The 23,791-nt window shown below is 40.3% G+C and overlaps 2 protein-coding genes across 5 annotated transcripts in view; both read right to left on the bottom strand.

The window, feature by feature from the left end:
* Nucleotides 1-640, bottom strand: part of si:dkey-71h2.2 (low density lipoprotein receptor adapter protein 1) — a 38,906-nt gene extending 38,266 nt beyond the window's left edge. The window contains 1 exon segment of the mRNA XM_035995767.1: nucleotides 316-640. Coding sequence (XP_035851660.1) covers nucleotides 316-400 — 85 coding nt within the window. The 5' untranslated portion in view covers nucleotides 401-640.
* Nucleotides 641-1,644: 1,004 nt separating this feature from the next.
* On the bottom strand, nucleotides 1,645-23,465 carry si:ch211-278j3.3 (E3 ubiquitin-protein ligase RNF19B). Of its 4 annotated transcripts, XM_035995764.1 has the most exons (12): nucleotides 23,179-23,462; nucleotides 15,431-15,717; nucleotides 15,076-15,350; nucleotides 13,805-14,295; nucleotides 10,502-10,707; nucleotides 10,204-10,351; nucleotides 7,234-7,396; nucleotides 6,594-6,708; nucleotides 3,949-4,080; nucleotides 3,460-3,730; nucleotides 2,979-3,289; nucleotides 1,645-2,947 (listed from the first exon to the last, which is right to left on the bottom strand). In XM_035995764.1, the coding sequence occupies exons 3-11, from the start codon at nucleotides 15,226-15,228 to the stop codon at nucleotides 3,019-3,021; spliced, it is 1,950 nt and encodes a 649-aa protein (XP_035851657.1). In that variant the 5' UTR covers nucleotides 15,229-15,350; nucleotides 15,431-15,717; nucleotides 23,179-23,462; the 3' UTR covers nucleotides 1,645-2,947; nucleotides 2,979-3,018. The 4 variants fall into 4 exon arrangements, with proteins under 4 accessions (XP_035851657.1, XP_035851659.1, XP_035851656.1 ...); XM_035995766.1 differs by having other exon boundaries at nucleotides 1,645-3,289; nucleotides 3,460-3,709; nucleotides 23,179-23,465; XM_035995763.1 differs by having other exon boundaries at nucleotides 1,645-3,289.
* Nucleotides 23,466-23,791: the final 326 nt, after the last annotated feature.

Genomic DNA, 23,791 nt, shown 5'->3' with positions numbered 1-23,791 from the left:
CAGCTCACTCAGAAGGAAGTAAAGTAAAGCAATTACAACTAAGATTGAACTAGCTACACAATAGTCTACAGCCTGTAATTGAAAAGCTATTTGTACCACATAACGTTCAGCTTAGCTACGTTTGGCAACAAGACAAACAAAAGCTCTCCAGTACGTATAAACACTACAGTCCATTAGCTTACTACGAACAGCCAGTGGCTCATATTGTCCTTCTTCCCCTCTCTTGATACATTTTACTGCCTTTGCTACGTCGCCATAATCTTTACAAAAGTGTACCAAATCCAAACATTACAACAAACACATTGTCTCACTCACTTTCGTGCTTTGAAGTTCCCCATGTGTGCCGCGGAACTCCGGGGCTCTTGATAATCGCTCTGCCGGCGGATTTCAGGGCATCCATCCCGAGGTGTGTCTGCTCTCCGCCAGGTGGATTCCCCAGTCTCTCTACCACAGGGAGGTAAATACAACAGGCTGGGCTCGACGGAGGATGCGCCAAAGATGGAAAAGGCGAAGAGAGAGACCACTGATAGTTCCCACCCTAAATCGCTCTCGTTTTCTCTCCCCACTCAGAAACTGGTAACCAGCTGAGGGTAAGCACGTGCACCTACTGCACAGTCTCCAAAGTTAAGGGCGTGTCCCTCTAACCTTGATGAGCTGACAGTCCAAAGTGCTCCAGTTTGAAGGAGCGACCTCAATGAGAAATCATTATTGCAGTGTGAATGACTTATACTCACTAATGAGTTTATGGATAATGAGCTGACAATCGCACTTTTTGTCTCATAGGACTTTATGTGGTTTATTGACCTTAGTGGCTGCACTGTTGCAAAGCCTCTTAATGCAATTAAGGCTGGGTCACAGATTTGTTAAGTAATAAAAAAAACAATTACCTGAATACCTATTATATTACAATATATTTTGGCACAAATTTTCAACTAACAAAACTAGGCTTCAATTTGAAAAAATGCTTGAAGTTTTCTTTTTGTATGTTGGCGCCCTCTAAAGATTGCAACCAGTTATTACAGCGTTGTTGTTACCCATCATCACTCACTCCACACACTGTTGGCTATACTGTACGCATGGTGATATTTGGGGATATCAGTAGTACTACAAGTAGCTGTAAGTTCTTTTTAACAATATAAATTAAAAATGGAATTTTAAATAATCAATAAAAAATTAAAAATAGTATGCACGTCCTGGTGACCTAAGACCGTGGTTCCCAAACTAAGGATCAGGACACCCAAATGGGTCACAAGATGATTAACAGGAGAGACAAGCAGCCACACAAAGTTATGTTTCTGGCTTTTCTCTCATCTTTGCTTTTTTTTCATGTGAATTACTGGATCATTCTACTTCAGAAGAATATTCAAATAGCATAAAGTACAAAATTGTTGAACTAGACTTGGAGCCAGTTACAGGGGGTCACAAGAAGACATTTAAGAGGTCACAAGCCTTTGGCCCCCAGGACCTTTGTATGATCTGTGCATTATCCCAAAGTGTCCTGTCTATACTTCTACTGTAAAGCTATACAATAAAGTCAAAATGCCCCAAAAAACAATTGTGCCAGATTAGGAAACAGAGAACTCTCCAACTCCACTTGAAATTCCACTAAAGAAAAATCAATTTGTGACAGACACAAAACATGCATTGTGTTTTTGTCCTTCATGGTGAAATCTTTATTTCATTTTTCTCCACAACCTAGCACAGGTTATGATGTCATGTCCGAGTTCATCTCTCACAAGTATTTCACACTGAGGAGGCTAAGCAGAGCATGTATAGTCATGTATTAAATCATCTAGTAGGGGTTATTAGAGTTTGGCCTGAGGTGGCATGCTGCTGTTGTAATTTTGGTGCTCTCATTTGAGAGGGTCTTTAGTTTATATGTAATGCTCTCAGCAGCGCACACTACTGCAACTACACTTAACTGCTGTGCGTGTGGGCATATGTGTGGGTGTATAAATTTGCGTGTGTGTTTGTTATATCCTGGATACACAGCAATTAGTAGAATCATGCAGCTACTGTACTTTTAAATTGAAGACTTCGGAAAAAGACTGCAGTGTTGCTGCCATGTTGTTGTCACTAATGAACACAAGTATCTGCATTAGAATGAGCATTTTTACAAACTAAAGCAGTGTCTCCCTCTCCAGTTTAAAAATAAATAGCCTTTTGAAGGCTAAAAAGCTGCACTAAAACAATGCAAATGTGACATTTCCTCCTGTCTGCTCTCATGGAAGACTGTGGATTTGAGATTAGTAGTTATTATTAATGGTATTTATAAACCATCCAGTCAATTAAATCACTGCCACAAAAGAGAAATCGTAACAGTGCAGCATGCGTCGTCTGTTTAAGGTTGCCCAATTCAGGTGTGACCACTGCATCTTAAAAATCCGGGGATATTATTTAAGATAGAAAAAAAATCACTACTACTGTGTAGCAACTTGGCTTGAAGCATGTGATATTTACTTGCTGACACGACAGTTGTAAGATTCTTAATTCCCCATAAAACAAATCATGCTTGTGGGGGTCTCTTTATTTGTAAAGGGAGAGGGAAGAGGGAGGTGAGGTCACTAAAAGAAGTGTAAGAATACAGCCAGATAAAGAGAGAGGTTCATAAAACAGATTCATAATAGAGGGGGAGTAAGGTAGCCTTTTACAGAAAGGACAACATAGAAAAAAACAGACTGAACCAGTCAGCTAACATGCTTTCAGTCACTTCTGTTTTAGATTCATTGATGGATGCTATCCTGTCTTTTTCACATTTTATCCCCCTCCAATTTTTATGTCATAGTCTCATGCTATTTGTCTCATACACACAATTTTTCATTTGCTCTCTCTAAACCCGCGTCTTCCTTAGAGGCTGGAGCTAGAAGGCAACTGGTGGGAGGGCCTGTCTTGGAAGCAGGAGGTGGCCTTGACCAACGATTCTCAGGTCAATCCAGTGACATGTCAGCTCATGGATTTCTTTATTTCCATAAAACCTGACTAATCTTCAACCAAGTACAAAGCCTGCATTGGAGGACCTCATACACTGTCTATTTCAAAGACTGGGAAAACTGTCCCTTCGTCTCCTCCTGCTTCCCCTCCTGGTTTCTCTCGTCCCTCTTGCTCCTCTCCTCCTCCTCGTCTTTCTTCCAGTTCTGAGGCACACAGGTAGTCTTGGGACTGGGACTGGGAGTGTCCCAGGGACTCCACTGACAAGCTTCGGCTGGACAGGATGCTACTTAGGCTGGACTGGCGGGCGCCTCTGGGATGGGTCTCAATTTCCACACGGACCTCAATATTGGTTCCTTCTCTGTGGTGACAGTAGAGAGACATTAATATATCAATATAAAGCTGCCAGGTAATCAAATGTTTCTGACTTGACATTGCCATCCCTAAAGCCATGCCGTTAACACAGCTTAAAGTCCTACCTAAAAACATTAAGAGAGAAACACACAACAGAGAGTCAGAGGCAACATTTACCTCAAAGGAAGCACTTGTGTGTCATCGAGCTTGCTGTCAGGCACAATAACCACCTCGCAGTCTGACTGGCTGTTCTGCTGGGTGTATCCATGGTGTTTTGTGGCTTCATCCAATTCCTCATAGCTATCTAGCTCCGGGGGCGTGGTGCTTGTACTAGGGAGGACGCCCACTTCCTGTACACTGACTCTGACTTCCTGGACACTGGTGTCGCTGAGCGTTGGGTTGTTCTGACCTGTCCAGTGGTCACTGACTACATGAGAGAATAGAAGATCTATAAGAGAAGTTGAAACTTCATCAGATCAAATCGCGCTTTTAGAGCAAAAATTACCATGCACAATTGCAATTGAGCTGGTTCCCTCGGCTTCCAGTCTTTATACTAAGCTAGGCTAATTGCCCCCTGGCTCCAGCTCCATGGTTGAAGTAGTAAATGCCATTTTGTCATCTAATTCTCTGCAAGAAACAAACTATTCCTTTAAATTCTGTACTCACAGCTCGCTAAGTCCTCCAGCTGGATTTTGTGTGTTTCAGGGGGCTCACTCGGTGGTCGACACCAACCATTCCTACAGAGCGACATTGGGACGACGCCATATACATAAGTCAGCATTAGCGGCACACCCACACCTGCAGGAAAACAGAAAAGTATGAGAAACCAATTCATAATATATTTCTTATAATCATTTGTCTAGAGTTTGTGCCAAAATAAATTTTAATAACATACAAATGTTTTTAAAAGAGTATTCTTGTGATTTAGTATGGCACTAAGTTTGAGGTCTTGTGAGTGACAAAAAATGGTCAAAATCAAAGCAGCAGAGGTCAAAATATCCTGGTTTTTAGTCCCTCGTATGGGTCAGGCTCCAAAGACATTGGATTTCAGACTTCTTATAGTCAAAAAAGACGATGTTGAGCACATCCATGTAGTTGCTGGTGCAGGGCAAAAGAGTAAATGTTCAAAGAAGGTAAAGTCAATGCACCGGAAATACTTTAATAGTGCAAAATAAGGCACAGGTTTTCCATAATGCAACAGGATACCATCTTTTGGGAGACCTTCCATGCCCGATAAATCCTCCAATCTTTCAAACTGCACATTCCCAATTTATAATGCAGTATTTTACTATTTTTGTTCAAATGTGTAGCCCAACCGAGTAATGTCACTTGAGTAATTTTCTCAGACTTGACAAAGACATGACACAGCTGATTTTACAAGCTGATTAGTACTCCCTGTGACTAATACATGCACTTTTATGTTAATGAATTTGAAGTTTGAAGACATGTTAAAGGTGCAGTAGGTAAGACTTATAAAACTAACTTTCTGTCATATTTGCTGAAACTGACCCTATGTTCAAGTAGAACTACATGAAGCAGTAGTAGTGCGATTTGCACTACTATTGGTGGACTGCCCATTTAAACAGTTTTATCATATTATTACTACTGCAATATCCAACATAAACACAAGAGGGAGCCCCTCCTGCCCTTCATGCCTTTGACCTTATGTGCTTTGTGAATCTGGATTATTCTCTTCATATTTTATCTAATTCAATGTAAGTCTGTGTTGTATGTTTTGAAACCTCTATGTTTTATGTGGTGCTGCTATGTTGTCCAGGACACTCCTGTAGAAATGTTTTTGAATCTCAGTGAGGCTATTTCTTGGTCAATTAAAGTTGTGTGTATACATGCATTTATTATGATGAGGTTGCACAGCCATCCCTGCAGTGGAGAGTTAGAAGTAAAACAGCAACCTGTTTAATACAATAAATGACTGAATCAATAGCCCTTTTCATGTTTTATCATTATGTCATTATTTGTCTTCTTATCTTCTGATAATAAAAAATATGTTTTCAACACACAATTTTGACAAAACAATTAAATAATAGATGAAGTGTTCCCTACGATAGATCACCGGTCTTTGAATCATGGCAAAACAAGAATAGAGAAGTGCATAACTACTCTAGCAAAGCCAATTTTATTTCTCCCCACTCTCCTTCATAACCATCACATAAGTACTTTCAACAAGCCCCCAAACTCTATGAGCCATCGCCTCGCTACACTGTGTGATTATGCAACCTGTGATTGAGATAGGAATTTTGGAACACAAAGCAGAGTGCCAACCAAACAAAGGGACATCATTAACACAGCGGGAACACTGGGAAGCTATTGAATCAGCAACAGGGTGAAACCAGGGTAAGAGGATGAGCCTGCCAGCCAAACAGTCCACAGAGAGAGAGAGAGAGAGAGAGAGAGAGAGAGAGAGAGAGAGAGAGAGAGAGAGAGAGTGAGAGTGAGAGTGAGAGTGTGTGTGTGTGTGTGTGTGTGTGTGTGTGTGTGTGTGTGTGTGTGTGTGTGTGTGTGTGTGTGTGCGTGCGCGCCAAGGGAGGGCCCATCAGTGTGCAGTTCAGAAATGGCCGTGACACTGCATTGGGAAGCTCAGAAGCTGTTAAAGTCTTAACTGAATGTTACCAAGAGTAGGAAGTGGCATGAGTCATCAAAATTCTACTTTGCACTGTATATGTGTGTGTGTGTGTGTGTGTGTGTGTGTGTGTGTGTGTGTGTGTGTGTGTGTGTGTGTGTGTGTGTGTTAATGAAATCAAGTGGTATGTTTGCATACAGAAACCAAGTTTTAGGGTGATTATATGGCTGTACACTAAAGTTTAAAAAAGTATCACTTTTCATTTCTAACTCTCAGCAATAAAGCAAATAAGCTAAACTAATTATTTAATTTTAAAATGTGTGTGTAGAGTGTGAAAAGATGTGACGTTTCTCTCTCTTGTTGATACCATAGACTGTATTAATATTATACAGTCTATGGTTGATACCAGAGTCCTTACTCATTATTATGGAAGTTATTATTCGAGACACTTACATATCGTCAGTGTGCCAAACAAACCACATGGAACATCTTAATCTTTGATGACTTTTTGATCCACATGAATACTGCCCTCAGATATTACAAATGTATTTATTATTCTAATAGAAGGAAACAATTTGAAATTAGCATATTTAGCATATGAAGCCTCTTTGGTGTCTGACCTAAACTTCTGTGCTTCAGGATATTGTGGTGATTATACTTCAATTTAAAAAAAAAAATGTATCAATTTCGGTGTGCAAGACCTAATGTGGCCATGTTGTTTGTTCCTTACCCACAGTGACAGCTGCTATGACCGGCGACACAAACACTGACATCATCACCCCACTTGCCACAGTCAAGTAGTGCTTACTTCCTGAGATATTGTTTTTCTTACAGCGACCATGAACCTGGAAGATAATAAATAGAATATAAATTAGGCCATGGAAATTGAATGTGTTCCTTGTTGTTCTCATTTTCTGCAACCACTTATTCCTGTCACTTATTCATGTCCACTAATACATGCATCCCAGCATGCATAAAGGCAAATGAAAACAGCCTGTGAGACCTGTACAAGCTATTACAGAGCACAAAGACAGACACACTTAATGAATATTAAGGACACACCTAAGTTGCCCTTAGGTGTGCCATTAGTTTCCAATTCACGTGATGTGCATGATTTCCATGTTCAAAAGCTGATTTTACATCAGTTGATTACATGCAAAATTACCAGGACATTGTAGATACTACTGTATCTGATGGAAGATGTTGGTTGATTCAGTCACTTTAAACATATTAGTCAGCCATATGGGAGCAGCTTGCACATTTTGGACTGTCTGCTGTCTTTGCTGACACATGCACAAATTCAACCAGTCGCTCAAAAAGTATCCATTCAAACCAGTTACGTGACACGGGATTTACTGGTTGTTTTGTACCTTGCGGCCCATGTAGATTGGTATGCCCACAATGATGACTGGGATGGCGATGCCCGCTATAAGGGAGATGACCACCGGTGCTCCAAGCAACATGCCCACCTGCCATAGAACCTTGCGGGTCTGGGACCATGGCTTCTTCCCCCAGAATGTACATCCTGAGGGACTGAGACACACAGGAGACACAACTATCATCATGCACAGATTTTAGAAAATAAATGATACATATTAAAATGGCATTTTTAGACACATAAGCATTGTGGGCAATGGGTGGCAATGTCCTTCTGTCGGTCAGTTTGTCCTTCAGTCGGTCCTCCGTTGGTCCACACTGAAATAACATAAACACTATTGGATGGATTGCCATGACATTTTGTACATATCTTGAGAATGAATCCAAATGATTTTGGTGATCTCCTGATGATTCCTTTAGTGCCACTATGGGGCTGACATGTTTGGTTTGGAGTGAAATACTTTATTTATGGTGCAACTATTGGATGGATTGCTGCGTGATTTGCTACAAATATTAAAGGTTCAAATTCTCATGACCTTGGTGATTCCCTGATGTTTCATCTACAGTAGTGCCATGATCAGGTCAAAAGTTTCAATTTGCCCAATTATAGATAGCTAGATCTTTATTGTCATTGAATATATTTGTACAAACAAACTATCCAATTATGGCCAAATGTCTGCAAAACTAATGACATTCCCACCAGCCTCAGCTGTACTTTGTTTGTAGTGCTAAATAAGAAATGTTAGAATGCTTACAGGCTAAACTAAGAATATGACCTGCTGAGCATGTTAGCATTTAGCTCAGGTGAAAGAAATGAGTATTGACAACAACAAGACAACATTAACTGATGTCATTACATCATTACCCAAACTGAGTGACCTCATCTGCATGTCATTCTAGCTGTGTCCTCTCCCTCAATTACATTCATTTGCAGTTACCTATTCACATACTCACTTATCTAAGTCTGTTTATGAGTAATACTCACTTGATGTTAGGCACGATAAGTGTTGCCTTAAGTGCTTGTTTATTGTAGTATCAGCCATTGGTGTTGTGGTGTAATTCTAACTCTTAAGGAAAGCGGAACAACACTGACTAATGCTGTTTGGTCTAAATCAAGCAGCGATTAACCTGTCGGAGCAGCAGTGATAATCTGAAAAACACAAATAGCACCTCAGGGCTATGCTATTTCTCAAAGCAAGCATTAGTATTACAACAGCAGATGTCACTTTGGGGTTCAAAAAGCCTGAGTGGGGGGGGGATTATGGGTATGAGATATTAAAGTTGTGCTCTGATGCTCTGAACCGGCAGATTTGCTTTGAGATGCTAAAAGCTTTGCCCTTCTATAGGACGATTACTGTCATGTGTAGTGTGACAGACAGGTGTAAAAAGGCAATGCAGACAAACACAAAAACTCTCTTTATCATCTGACACATTCATCACCACATATGCATGTAACACATAGGACATGAAAATGATAAATACACGAAAAATGAATACATATCTGCACGCTGTAGTTCTAAAATGGACCTTGGCCAGCAGAAAGATTAAACTGGTTCTTCAAATGTAGCTAATCAGCTTCTAGGTGGTCTAATAGCTTGAGTTACATATTCTACCGCATGGAAATATGGAAGCAGATAGAGCTGATTAATTGATGGTAAGTCAGCAGTGACTCCCTTCCAGGACTGGCAAAATCGATAGAAGCCCAGACGAACAGTTTAAAGCAGTGCAGCCTCTAAACAATGACATTATGTACATGCCTTGCTGGCCCAGTTTTTATCTCTGATTGGGTATTACTTTAAAACATACAGATGGAATAGTGGTGTGAACACAGGTATATTCATTTTAGCGAAGCTAGTTGTTACATTTTTATAGGAAGAATTGAAGAAACTCTTTAGTATCTCATGCCAAAGTTGGACTTGTTCCACAGAGGATTTTCTCACCACATGCTGCTGTGAGACTAGGATCAAATTCTGCTGCTCTTTCTTTTGTTTTTGTGCTGTCCCTTCACTGTATACGTGCCAAACACCATTATAGTTCACTGTGGGGATGATACTAATGATTCTTTATATTATCAATTATTTTCCAGATTTTAGTTATTTAGTATATAAGAAAATAGGGAAAAATGCCCAAGGGGACATCTTTAAATAGCTTGTTTTGACCAACCAACAGCCCAAAACCGAAATATATTCAATTTATACTTAAATTAAAACATATCCTCACATTTAAGAAGCTGAAAACAGTGAATGTTCAGCATTTTTGCTTGATAAATGAGTTGTATGTTGGTGTATGTGGTACTTATTTATAGTCAGTACCTATGTGGATGGCGGTCAGCATGCCCCCAGTTTGGAGAAACAGGCAGCAATGTACTGCTCTTGACGACGCCAGCGCAGGCAGCAGCAAAATGTGTTTAACGTATTTAACGTTTAATGTGTGTGTGCCACCTAAAAAAATCAATCAGTGTATGTATTAGCTATGTATGTCGAATATTTTCACCGCTTTACCATGCTGTCAGACAGCCCTTTCCAACAGGGAACATTATATTCACCTATGCTTTCTTCAAAGCCACCAGACTCCTTTGACAAAAACAGTCATTTTACTGAGCTGAACACAGGAGTTGCTGGTCTATCACTGCCTGGATCATATAGTTTGTTTGTGTTATTGTGTGACTTTGGTGAATCTGAACTAACCCTTTGAAACACCAAAGTCACACATTTACAGACAAAACAGCCCCGTCCACAGCAGTACATTACTTAGCTTCCGTGTCGGTACTGCTGCCTGCTTCTCCAAACTGGGGCGTGCCAACTGTCATATACTGTAGTTAACACACTGACTATGTATAAGTACCTCATACAAACCCACTTTAAAATATCCAAAATATTCCTTAAAGGTAAATAAAATGATGTTAGATGTGTACATTGGTTTGGTGTATTAATGTGATCATGAGCTGAATGTGAACTGAGTACCTGAGGTAGTGCACGTCAGTGATCTCCTGCATACACAGCCAGCAGAACTGACAGGCACACACAGTGCAGTTCATACGGTTACAGCTGCCATCGTTGGTCTTCATGATGTAAGCCCCGCAGCGAGGGCACGCTTTGATCTCCTCTGCATCTTCAACAACAGAGTAAATGTGTGAGAGGGGATGTCCACACACTATTTACTCATCCAGGAAAAATAACATATACTGAAAAGAAATCCTCTGGTTTCTGGCACTAAAGGATTGGAATAAAAGAAGAAGGTAACAGCAGCTGCTAGTCTCACCTCCTCCAGGTTCTTCATTGAAGACGTACAGCGTGGAGGCATCATTGCCGCCTGAGGTGTGGCGAGCCCGCTGGCGCCGGGCCTGGTCACACGTCTGGTTGGGGTGCCATAGCTGGCGACAGTGGTAGCAGAACTCGGTGTCACATCCCTCACGGCCACAGCTCAGCTTGGGACACTCTGCACAGCCGTAAGCTATCACTGCATAGCTGAGGAGAGCAATAGAGTGGACATCATTATCATTAATATGTTCATTGATCCCTAAAGGGGGATTCTTTGTTGTTATTGATTCCTTTTAAAGGACACCTCAGCACCAGGCATCATGGGAGGTTCAATTCCAGGTGCTCTCCCTACTCACTATTCCACCCTGTTGCCCTAACTGAGAATGTACAGTGGCTGCAGTTTCATTTAAGCATCACAGATGACTGACTGGAATATCTTTGAAAAGCTGCAGTAAGTTTCTCATCTAATGCTCACTTCTCCAGCCTGGTGAAACCCACTGAGTTGTTCATTGTTGTCTTTGCTCACAAATAGTACATGTGTTGTTAACTGTGTGCCTCAGTGAATCATAATTCAAAGAGAGAAACAAACTATCTGTGGGACTGGTTTCCACAGTTCAACACCTGGAATAATTCCATCCTTAGTCCTTCCGTCCTTAGTCATTATGATGACAACAAGGAGCTTGACGCCAGGGGACCTAATCTCGCTCCACAGAGGGAACATTAACATACATTTTAATATTCAAAAGATCATGTGATTAACGATCAAATACAAGTGAAAGGCCTTTAGGATCCAGGCAGTACTGCTCTGCTGTGAAGTATTTGAAAAACTCCAGGCTTTTTCGTTGGGCATCTCCAGCCTTGTTTTCAGGTTTGTCAGAAAGGTAGATGAATCAGACAGGCTAAGGGCTACACACCAACACACAAACACACACGGACACACACACACACACACACACACACACACACACACACACACACACACACACACACACAAAAGGATAATTATACTGCAGCCTGGATCCCAATTCAGAGTCAGACAAAACTGCTTGTGTCTGATTCTCAAGTCAAACCCTTTTGGCTGAACAACAATGTTAGCGTGGACCTGCACATGCATAGAAATATTTTTTCAGGTATCAATCTATCTTTATTAAAAAAAAGCAGCAACAATTGGATTACTTAGATTTTAAGCCCCTTTACACACTTTGTTGTGATGTTTAAAGAGGTTCTGACAAAACACAGCTGACAACTTTCAAATTAGTCACATGTTGCTGCACTTTTATTTCTTACCAATGTAATAGGTCATAGCTAGATCAACATTTTCTCAAAGTCTTTTGGAAAACACATCCTCATATATATACACAACATATATTAATTCTTATAGACCCCCCCTGGTCCCTGCTGTGTTTGTATCTTGTGCACAAGGATGCACATGCATGCGCACGAGCATAGCAGTGTGACAGCAAATGGTATAGAAGAAGAAGAGTGTTAGCGGATATAAATATAGTCTTCAAATAAGTCAAAAGAGTCAACCACGCAAATGTTTTATGAGAAAGGAAATGCATTTAACACATGTGTTAGGCCTAAAGAATACACATAATGTACACAAAATGTACAAGAAAACAAACCACACACGTTTATTTTTGGGGGCATTTACAAAAGTCCTTACTCAAATGTCAGAGTTTGGTAATGTTAGATAAATTGTTGTTTGACAACACAGGCACAGAAAGATTTCCACTTGAAATACTTTTACTGCGGATTCTGTCTGTGTAGGCTGAAAAATCCCTTGCAGCTTCTCATTTGAAACCACCTACAGTACAGTAGCATCACACATGCAGCAAAAAACAGACATGAGCGTGTGCACATACACAGAGCACCACATTTTGCCACACTTTCTCAGACTGACATAATCTCCAGCTAAGCTTCTGTCACTAAGACCTCGAGGAATGTGTGTATGTTGAAGCATGGGAATACACAAACCATAACTGTGACCAGTTTACATAATGGGTCACCACTTCAAAGGCTCTTCTATGTAGGAACTATTAGTCATTTCAAATTTAAAACTCCACTGACCTCCACTTTTTTAAATACCCATATTTCTGCAGAAACTTTAGAAATCTGATCTTGTTTTTCAGAGTTATATTTAATTCACCACAGCATCGGACAGATTGGTGTATTGATTTTTGCTCCACTCATTTATCATGGGCAAGCTGTGAGCACTGACAGTCGAGGAGACAGACAGTCTACCACTGAATCCTGAACCGTGGTGCATACGTGCTTTTTGACCACAGATATTCACTGGACGCACACACACACACACACACACACACACACACACACACACACACACATTATGATTTCCCATCAGTAGCCCTATCCTGTTACCTCTCTGTGAACATTAAAGTGATCCAGCAATGGATTGGTGTCTGTACATGTTGTATACAACAGCAGAAAAGATGAGTTAACACAGAACACATCTTGCGGTTGCACTGCATTCTGGTCTATTGAGGCTCCTGTCAATGGGAAAAAACAACATATCTATCACTTTTCCACGATGGATTTCTCCCTGAATGATTTATGATAATGTCTTTGATCGATTCTGCAATGGAATTATATCAAAGCTGTGCTTCAAACTTCACTATGATGTAATACACATTTCAGCCAGTTATCCTCAGGGAGGAAGAGAAAATCAAATGGTCACAGAAATGTACATTTACATAGATTCTTAAAAGGTTTGTAGATACAAAATGGAAAGAGGCCTGCTTTGGAAAGAGGCCACGCGTTCTGTTTCAGGATCTTCAAAATAATTTTTAATCATCAGCATCAAACTTTTAACAGCCTTCAGATGCATGTAAAGCTCAAACTGAGCTTTCACTGTGCTGTCAGTTCATCTTTTCGAAGCTCAGTCAATCATTCTGACACTGAAAAACTGCTCCAAGTCTTGTTTTTTAGAATATAAAGCCGGTGGTGGGATGACAGGGTTTTGACAAGAGCTGCCATATTGTAACATTGTAATTACAGTCATGTAAATTGCTACTGTGTGACTCAAGATGTCAAATAAAAAGTGAATTTCTCTACAAGTTTACACAATCTAGAGAGGCCATTATTTTCATTATTCACGCCTTTTGCCTCTCCCTTATTAAATGATCTTCTCTCAATGTTGTTAGTTAACTGTCTATATACCAGAATAAGATCATGATTTTGAAGTAAAATATTTTCTAGTGTAAATATGCATAAAACTCTTCTGGATAAAAGTATGTAGAACATTTTTTTGATCTTTTTGATTTTGTGGTGGTCTGATTCTCACCTGCAGTCAGGCGCAGGGCACCAGCGTGTATCTGGGTCAGCAGCAAGGAAGCGCCTCAACTGGTACTCCTCAAACCGCTCCAGCAGCGCCCGGTCATCCAGGATGGCACGAACATCCAGTGGCGCCAGTGTCTCAGGGCACTGAGGGCACGCGATGCCCACCCGGCTCTCTGTTATCTCAATGCGCAGGTACTGGCGGAGGCAGTCGGAGCATGTTCGGTGGGAACAGGAGGTGAGTCGTGGGAAGTGGCAACGCGGTTGACTGAGCAGGCACAGTGGGCACTCCTCCAGGTGTTCATCCAATAGCTGCTCCTGGCTGGTGGAGGATAGGGACAGGACCCCAGTGGAGCCGCTGCTGACCCCGCCCACGCACTCAGCTGTGGCGGCACCGTCCTCGCCTACCTCCGCCGCAGCTGGCGGACCTCCTCCTTCTCCTCTTTCTCCTCCAGAAACTCCTGATTCTCCAGCCTCTTCTGCTGTGAGGCTGAGGTCCTGTCAACAATTACAGAGCTGCTGATTTACCAAAGCCAATCATGTACGTTTGTTCTCCAGCACAGGGTGAAACGCAGGGTCACAAGTAGAGTTGTGAGAATGTCCTGCTGCTGTTCACAAATGGTTTATTTTAAGAAATACATGAAAGCAAATGGAACAGCCTCACATTTCTAATGACAATCTGCATTGCTGAGTTTGTATGTACTGTAGGTGGATACTTGGTCTACTTGGTTTCTTGGCAACATCATATCACCAAATTACCAATTAAATAAACACTCTAATGGATTGGGGCTATGACAGTATAGGAGAGGGAGGAAGCAAGCAGAAGCTAATACATTAAAAGGTAATGATCTACAGCCTCTCTTCGGGTTCTTCTGTCTCTCATGAGACATTTTGATTCTGGCAACAGAACTAGACATATATCTCATATGGAGGGATAATGAACTGATAATAAACATATACAGTATTCTGCTATTTCAAAAGGATAGTACAATTTACAATGATTATAGTGACTGAAATAATTTGTGAAAAAGAATAATGAAAAAATAAAACCACCTTACACATCACCAAGTTTGCCAACCACCAAATTACCAAATTTCTGTCTGTGTGGTTACCAAGACAGCACTACTGATACAATTAGACTTGTTAACAGACTTTATAGGTCAAACTGGAACAAATACAAACTAAGATCAAACATTTATTGAAAAGAAAACTGCTTAACTAAAACTTACCAAGTCTTCCCGAAGCTGAAACAAAATTAGGAGATTTCCTCAGTCTTACCTGCTCTGGATGCTCGCTTGGGGTCAGGGTGATTGCCACCTCCTCTCTGGGCCAGGCTTCCACCGGCCTCTCTGGCTTTGGCTCCGATTTGGGCTTTCTGCTGAAGAAGTTTAGGAAGCTCAGCGGCCCCGTCTGCTGCTTGGGCCTCTTCATGGTCTAGAAGTAGAGCAGGAGCAGCGGCTGAGGAGGGCAGGCCAACTACCATGAGCAGGATGCAAAAGCGTGTGTGTGTGTGTGTGTGTGTGTGTGTGTGTGTGTGTGTGTGTGTGTGTGTGTGTATGTGTGTGTGTGTGTGTGTGTGTGTGTGTGTGTGTGTGTGTGTGTTTGTGTGTGTGTTTGTGTGTAGGAGTGAGAGCACAGTGAGCTGTCACTGCTCAGAGTCTTGGAGCCGGGCGGCTGCTCTGTTGTGTGAGGGAAGAAAAGTGGGAGAGATGGAGAGGTAGACGACGGGGAGGAGGTAATCCCTGTCAGAGGGGAACATCACTAATTTGGAGCCTTTCCAAGGTCTGGTCTTCGGGTTTTCTCCCCCCCCCCCTTCCTTCTCCACCTCCACTGCAGTTCCCTCGGTTTGAGCTAGTCCTGAACTGGCCGACTGTCCTTCATCGTTTTAGGCCTCCTCTTCACTGCGAGCAGTCCCTTACCCTGGAAACAAACACAATCATGACTAGAGTGAATCAGAAAGGAAGGGATGTTCATTCTGCCGTTAAATATTTTGTTATACAAAGAAGTCACTATGTGAAACTGTAGCTGCTAAACGCATCAGAGGCTCTGCGATAATTCAATATAATTATATTATATTATAATTCACAGTTCTGTGGAATGGCATCATGATGATTTGATTATATTGTGTGTGTTTTTCCAAGTGATTCCAAGAAAACTGTGAAATGTAAAAAAAAAATGCTTATTAAAATGTAAGTTTTGTTTAATGTTATGCATTATAGTAGTAGTAGAAGTAACACAATTCATTGCATTCAACATCACATTAATTACCATATTTTGTATGTAATTACATTACGCATACATCTTTCATTTTATGATATACAGTATACATATCCAAACAGATTCTACATTATTATGAATATCTTGAGACATCTGGAATTGGATTTTAATTTAATCTCTGTGATATTGATATCAGGGGTTTCCAGCCTGTATACACAGGGTTACAATATGATTAATAGGAAAGGAAAGCAAGAAAAACATATTTCTGCTATACAAAATTCAATATACAAATTTCCTGACTTAATTCATGTTTGCTCTTTTCTCGTGAATCCATGGGTAATTTTTTACATTTTACTTATTTGACAGAGTGCAGTAAAGAAATGGGGGAGAGAGAGGTACAGTATGACATGCAACAAAGGCCCCAAGGCCAGAATTGAACCCAGGACGTTGCCGTTATACAACATGCGCCGTTGGCTACCAAAGTACTCTGATCCAAACCATCTTGTCCAGCCCTACATCAATGCCATTTACAACTGTGTAACAAAATGTGATAATAAATGTAATAAAATATTCAAAAGCATTGCTGTCTACCATGTATTCGTCAACAGCTTGCGATTCATATTGTAATTGAACTTTTATTCTCTTTTGAACATTTTTTATGTAGAAAAACCTCTCTGTGAACCCCATGCAATGAATATAAATAATATCTATGAACTTTTTCCCTCTGGCTGCAAATTCAGAATCCTATTATACAGAACAACAACACTAATATTATATAAAAACATAGCTGGCTCAATCTGTACTATGGTGTGTTATTTGTTATATATTTATCATCATTGGCAACTTCTTTATATTTAATTACTGCAAAACTTCTCCACATAAATACAAGATATATTATGTATTAAATAGTGTGCTTGGTCTCTTTTATTTACTCAAAATCTGAGCAGACACAATAACTTAAAATCTGACCTTTTAATAATGTCACAAAAATAGCAATTTCAAAGATAACTATGCCGTTTTACTCCTCCCTATAAAATCCCCTGTGGAATACAATTCCAATGGAAAAGACATTGAGTGCATTGGGTTTCTGCGATCTGGCCTGCCCATCATACAGCCTCAGACTCAGATGAGCAATAAGGTCACAGCCATGAGACACATAGAGCAGATAGACCAGACTGTTCACAGTTGTGACTGGTTTGACAGAAAGGATCATGGGAGATGGAGGGTGAGGCAGAGGAGAGGCAGTGATAGACAGCAAATACAACTCATTTAGTCTCCATTAGGCAGCAGCAAGCTTTCATAATCAGGCCCAGAGAGCAAAGAGAGCAGGAGGTGATTCATGCAACCCCAGACCAATTAAAACAGCTGTCTCCATATTGACACTGCGTCAAATCGGACTATGGAATACGACATGAAATATGATATGATGATAGATTATCAGCTATTTAAAGATCCTAAACTGTTTCACATTCTCTAAAGTAAAATCTATTACAGTATCTTTTAGAGATTTTTGTGCTTCATCATTCTTGTTAACAGGGATGGACAAAGAGTCTGGACATTTGTCCAAGCAAAATTTAAAGATCCTCTTAGAAACAATACTTTAGGGAATATCTTTAAATAAATGTGTATAAACCAAATATTCAAATAAATTAACAGATTAAACAAATTTGTCAAGGCAACAACTAATGGTGCAAGTCAGTCTTGTGCCAGAAATTAAATAATACAATTGTGATTTGCAAAACCACAAATTTTAACTGAGGACCAAATCGTGATGGTAAGTGCTGTAACAATTGTAATTTCCGCTGTTTAAAATTATTTCCTTTTTAATGTCTCTCAACAAAATCTTTATTTGCAAGAAGTGCAGTTCATAATGAGCTTTAGGATTTTAGTTTTGTCTTTCCATATAAGGGTACCTTCACCATAACCTGACCATCAGTTACAAGCATTTGTAGATCAGAGGTGTTTGTTCTGAGGTCCACTTTTTCCACTATTTAGTATGCGAAAACTGTTATCTACAAGTTTGTAGATCATCATCATCTTGAATCAGATCATCGATTCATCAGAAACCAAGACCACTGAGAGACACACACACACACACACACACACAGCATATGACACAGGTTTTACCTCAATTTGAAGGGAAAACCTGGATTAAAAAGTAAATTGCATTCAACATTTCAAAAGGAATGAATAGATAAGAGAAACTTTTCTTGTAATTGCTTAATAAAGTGCAACTATGGTAAGATACAATTGTTACCGGTGCCATTCTCTCACACACACACACACACACACACACACACACACACACACACACACACACACACCAAAGACACAGAGGCCAAAGACACACTTTAAGATTTGACCTCCCCTCTTTACACTACAGGACACCAGCCCTCCTTTTGATGTTTAACTTCACTTTTTAGAGAACTCTTGGCAAAAGAGAATGAACAATTCGGTTACACGGCCTTTCCCTTTACAATAATTCAAATTCTTAAGGCGTTTTTGGGGGATTAAAGAAAATTAAAGGACAAATTCAGAATCTGTCCTAGAACTTTCTTTCTGTGCCAGTGCACAAAGAGATTTTTGTGCTTCATCATTCTTGTTAACAGGGATGGACAAAGAGTCTGGACATTTGTCCAAGCAAAATTTAAAGATCCTCTTAGAAACAATACTTTAGGGAATATCTTTAAATAAATGTGTATAAACCAAATATTCAAATAAATTAACAGATTAAACAAATTTGTCAAGGCAACAACTAATGGTGCAAGTCAGTCTTGTGCCAGAAATTAAATAATACAATTGTGATTTGCAAAACCACAAATTTTAACTGAGGACCAAATCGTGATGGTAAGTGCTGTAACAATTGTAATTTCCGCTGTTTAAAATTATTTCCTTTTTAATGTCTCTCAACAAAATCTTTATTTGCAAGAAGTGCAGTTCATAATGAGCTTTAGGATTTTAGTTTTGTCTTTCCATATAAGGGTACCTTCACCATAACCTGACCATCAGTTACAAGCATTTGTAGATCAGAGGTGTTTGTTCTGAGGTCCACTTTTTCCACTATTTAGTATGTGAAAACTGTTATCTACAAGTTTGTAGATCATCATCATCTTGAATCAGATCATCGATTCATCAGAAACCAAGACCACTGAGACACACACACACACACACACACACACACAGCATATGACACAGGTTTTACCTCAATTTGAAGGGAAAACCTGGATTAAAAAGTAAATTGCATTCAACATTTCAAAAGGAATGAATAGATAAGAGAAACTTTTCTTGTAATTGCTTAATAAAGTGCAACTATGGTAAGATACAATTGTTACCGGTGCCATTCTCACACACACACACACACACACACACACACACACACACACACACCAAAGACACAGAGGCCAAAGACACACTTTAAGATTTGACCTCCCCTCTTTACACTACAGGACACCAGCCCTCCTTTTGATGTTTAACTTCACTTTTTAGAGAACTCTTGGCAAAAGAGAATGAACAATTCGGTTACACGGCCTTTCCCTTTACAATAATTCAAATTCTTAAGGCGTTTTTGGGGGATTAAAGAAAATTAAAGGACAAATTCAGAATCTGTCCTAGAACTTTCTTTCTGTGCCAGTGCACAAAGAGCTTGTGAGCACATGGAAATTCTACCCTAAATACAGTATAATGTATAACAGACAAATGTGTTGTAAGACATACTTATTCATATAATCTGTATAATTTACAGATAACGTACTGGACTAGTTATTGTTATCAAGGCTATCATTCACAAAGTAATAAGAAAAAGGAACTATCATGTACGTCTTAGACAAGATGGCTGTTTGACCTTGTTACCTGCTGAAGCAGTTTACGACCGACCGACACCTATTCCGTGTACTATTAGCTACGCCAGCGCACAAATACAAAAACTTCAGCCACACATCTTAGTCTTAATTCATAGCACCACACAGTCATCTTTAATTTATTTCCAACAGGAAAAAGAAAACTGATCCCTTGTGCCAAGCATCATTGGACATCATTACATAATGTACAAAGGCTTTGGCTGGAGTCTAGTTTTCTTACCTACTGACATGATTCAGCATGCTGATTCACACAATCCGACAGCAAAAGCAGCACACACTCAACACACATTTCTACAAAAAATGTAATAAAGGTAAAAACTTGTAAAGGGGCATTCCACTGATCTTACACATTAATTAAGACACTTTAACCCTGATGATGCCATGAGGGTTTTCTCAGCTTGGAGACTTTGAACAGAAAGTATATTAGTCAAAACGTTTCCAGTGGCGTTTTTACAGTCCTTCCAGAAAAATGCAGAGTTTTTTTGTGATTGTTGTGGGCAAAAATCCTTGATTATGCGGCATGTTTTCTTAAAAAATGCGATGGAATATGCGGGATATTTATGCAATTTTATGCGATGAAATTGCGGGAACTTGCAAAAACTGCGGTTTCATCATGGCTTCATCGCAGGGTTTGCAGCTTTTCGATGATGTTCACGTCGCGTAATTACGTCACTTCATAACGTTCCCATGGCAACAGGGGAAAATGGCTGCTCTTGTGTGAAGTAAAGGCAACATTTTTCAACTTTCTGCTAAGATATGTGACTTTTTTGCAACGAAAATGTGGGGATTATGAAATCATGCAAGCCCCGCATATTTTGCGCGGAAATCGGCAATTTATGCGGCGAAAGTGCGGCGTATTTGAAAAAATGCGGCCCCCGCATAAATATGTGGACTTTGGCTGATTATGCATTGAATTATGCGATCGCATAATCGCATTTTTTTGGAGGGACTGTTTTTATATGCAAAAAATTGGTGGGGCACCAACCATTTCAAAAGATAGTTTTTCCTCTGGGCAAACTTTTGATGACTTATTTTGTATGCTAACCACTCCACGTGAAACCCGTGTTACTTTTACCAGCAGTTTGAGCGATGACAATATCCCTTGGCTGGTGGGCACCAAGGCGTTTTAATTCCAGTTTCTCCTCCAAATGAATGGTTCAAACCGATAATGAAATCCATTTCATTCATTTTCTCAAGTTAGCTAGCAATGATAAGACAATCTCCCCTCTTTGCTCTTCTTGCAGACTAATGTTGGCGCCGCACCAGACAGACGGATAGCAAATCCAGTCTGAAATATGAAATGACGCTGTAGTGGGGCTACGGGCTGTCAGCCCCACTGGGCATCAAATTCGTGTGATCCACATTAAACACACTAACACTCTGAGCATGCGTATTAATCATTTCCCACGTACAATGCACATTGCATTGTGAGAGAGGGGCTAGCCCCACATTCAGGCTACCGTAGCGTACCGCGAACATGGGAGAACACAGTCTGAAGCAAGGCAGGGACGGACCAATGAATATGAAATACAATCCTACTACAAATAATATACAATTTAGGAAAATATCATATTGATAGAAGATAATAAATTATAGGAGATAATCTTTGAGAATTAAAAATAACATTTGTTTGCATTTCTTTCTGGTGTATGCCCCACCTGCCCCTAACGACCAGCCACCACTGTGTGTGTCACAAACTGGAGACATAGAGTTAAAAAAACATTTACAGGGAAGGTCAAATGGCATGACGCTATTGGTTGCATTATGGGAAATATAGGATCCAGTGTTTTTGCAGCTTGAACCACATTACAGACATAAAGTCAGGAAATCTGGGACTCTGATGCTCCGATTTTGACCATTCTTTTTTTAATCTGTCTCTTGTGGGTCTCCCAACTTTATGAAAGTGCAATACTAAATCGCTGGAGTAGCCCTTTAAGATACGCATCTAGGATACTCAAGGCACTGTTCATGATGAAGCAGCTTGTACTGATTTTTCTCCCAAAGGTGTACTATCATTAACTCATCTACAGGGGAAGATACATTCAAATTAGAAAAATGTAAAGAAGTAGTAACATACATTAAAGGAGTGAAGCCCTCCAACTGTGACAGAATATTATTTCAAATCATACTCATAGACAAAATGCACTGTAAGTAATTCTGTGAAATAACTTTCATGTGAAAGTTATTTATGATTTAATATCACCTTTCTGATTTCACATCACAGGCTTTGACTTGTTAGAGTTTAAAGTGTGCCACTCTGCCTATTGATGACAGATATGACAATGACAGATGGGATTATTACACAACCAGCATCTGCCCGAAGCATTTCCCCTCCTTTGAAATGCCAAACTGGCAAGAAACGGGACACCTTTTTTCTGTATTTTGTCCTTTGAATGAACCATATCACAGCATGTTATCTCCGCAGTTTTGAGGCGATTTTCGAGGACACTTGTTAACACGCTGTTGCTATGCAATCATTGAACAGAGAGGATGATGAGTTCTGCCTTAGCGGAGGGAAACCTGATGATACACCCTATTAAATAACTCTTCACTGGACACAAGCCCACATCAGCAATGCGGGTTTCCGAGGCATGAGAGTGACCTCAGCCTGACACACACACACACACACACACACACACACACACACACACACACACACACACACACACACACACACACACACACACACACACACACACACACTCCTGCACTCCGCGGCATCCCTGACCAAAATATTCTGTTTCTGCACCATGTGGCTTAGTGACCTCTGGCAGCCTGCAGGCTACTTTATGTTGTTGAATAACCACAATATAAGGGATTACTTTCTATATGATGTCATATTATAGTAGCCTATATTGGTGTGGAATTTCATAACAGTGTTGTGTTTTTATAACTCACTGATCCATATGTTTAACTGTACAGTTGAAATAAGTGAATTGTTATTTAACCAAATAACACAAGAAACCACAAGGCCATATTGGGGGTGCGATTGTAAACTAAAAGTACTAAAGGTATTATGAAAGCGGACTGATCAAAGGCAGCCTTGCATAACATACACATTTATTTAAAAAATAATTTCCACATTTTCATACTTCCATTTTAATAATATAAAGAGGGTCTGTCCAGAGCATCAGCTATTGCAGGGAGTGGCATGTTTTAAAAGGCTACGTATTCGCATTCACCTCCACCTCCAGATGTCCCTCATAAACACCAGTAGGCCTAATAGCGAAAATAAAGCCGTTTACATGCGAGTTTCAAAGTCTGCAGATAAAACACAATAATTTCTATTACGTAAACGGTATCTTACCTCTCTGTGCGGCGCCTTTCTCTTTGCAGCGTAGAATCAACAACTGGCTCCTCCCCTTGAGAACCAAACAGTAGCAGAGAAATCTCCCCCGTCTCCTCCTCTTCACTGCTACACACAAAACATATTTGACCGTCAAAAGCTGCAGAGAGGCTGGGTACGATGGTCAAGTCCGGTCCAGTGCAGGAGCGAGCTGAGGAGAGGAGTTCCGCGTTGAGGAGAGGCTTCCCCCCCCGGTATGCAGCAGACTGATGGCTTACTGTGCGGCGGCCTGAGGGGAGGCACTGCAGTGACATGAACCAATGGGATGCGCAGAATCCCAGGATCTCCTATTCAGAAATGTCCAGTACCATACTCACATGTTTTCATTGCCAAATACACAACCACTTCCTATCTCTTTTATATATTTTGTCCCAGTCAAGCAAATATGGCAGGATTTATGTTGATCATTTAATATTAAAAGATAGCCTACATCTTAGGTCCAATGCTCAAAGATGAGTGTTTTTTTTCTATTCTGTTTCTGTAGCTATCTAATACGATAAATTCCAGTAAAGTAAAAGATAACGTTTCCTTAGGGATCTCCTGAAGCACCTTCAGAGGCCCTGTGGCTCCAGTT

The sequence above is a fragment of the Sander lucioperca genome, chromosome 19 (assembly GCF_008315115.2).
Source record: "Sander lucioperca isolate FBNREF2018 chromosome 19, SLUC_FBN_1.2, whole genome shotgun sequence".
In the NCBI taxonomy this organism is placed as follows: domain Eukaryota; kingdom Metazoa; phylum Chordata; class Actinopteri; order Perciformes; family Percidae; genus Sander; species Sander lucioperca.
The sequence above is the reverse complement of the archived record's forward strand: the minus strand, read 5'-3'. Positions and strand labels throughout refer to the sequence as shown.

Bases quoted from the DNA above. Each gene is read 5' to 3' on its own strand.
- si:ch211-278j3.3 (XM_035995763.1), bottom strand. From the start codon at position 15,228: ATGAAGAGGCCCAAGCAGCAGACGGGGCCGCTGAGCTTCCTAAACTTC. The intron at 3,731-3,948 runs GTGAGTACAGAA...CTTCTCTTATAG, and splicing joins GCTGGAGGACTTAGCGAGCT to ATCTTCTATTCTCTCATGTA. The intron at 3,290-3,459 runs GTAAATGTTGCC...CTGTCACCACAG, and splicing joins ACACAAGTGCTTCCTTTGAG to AGAAGGAACCAATATTGAGG.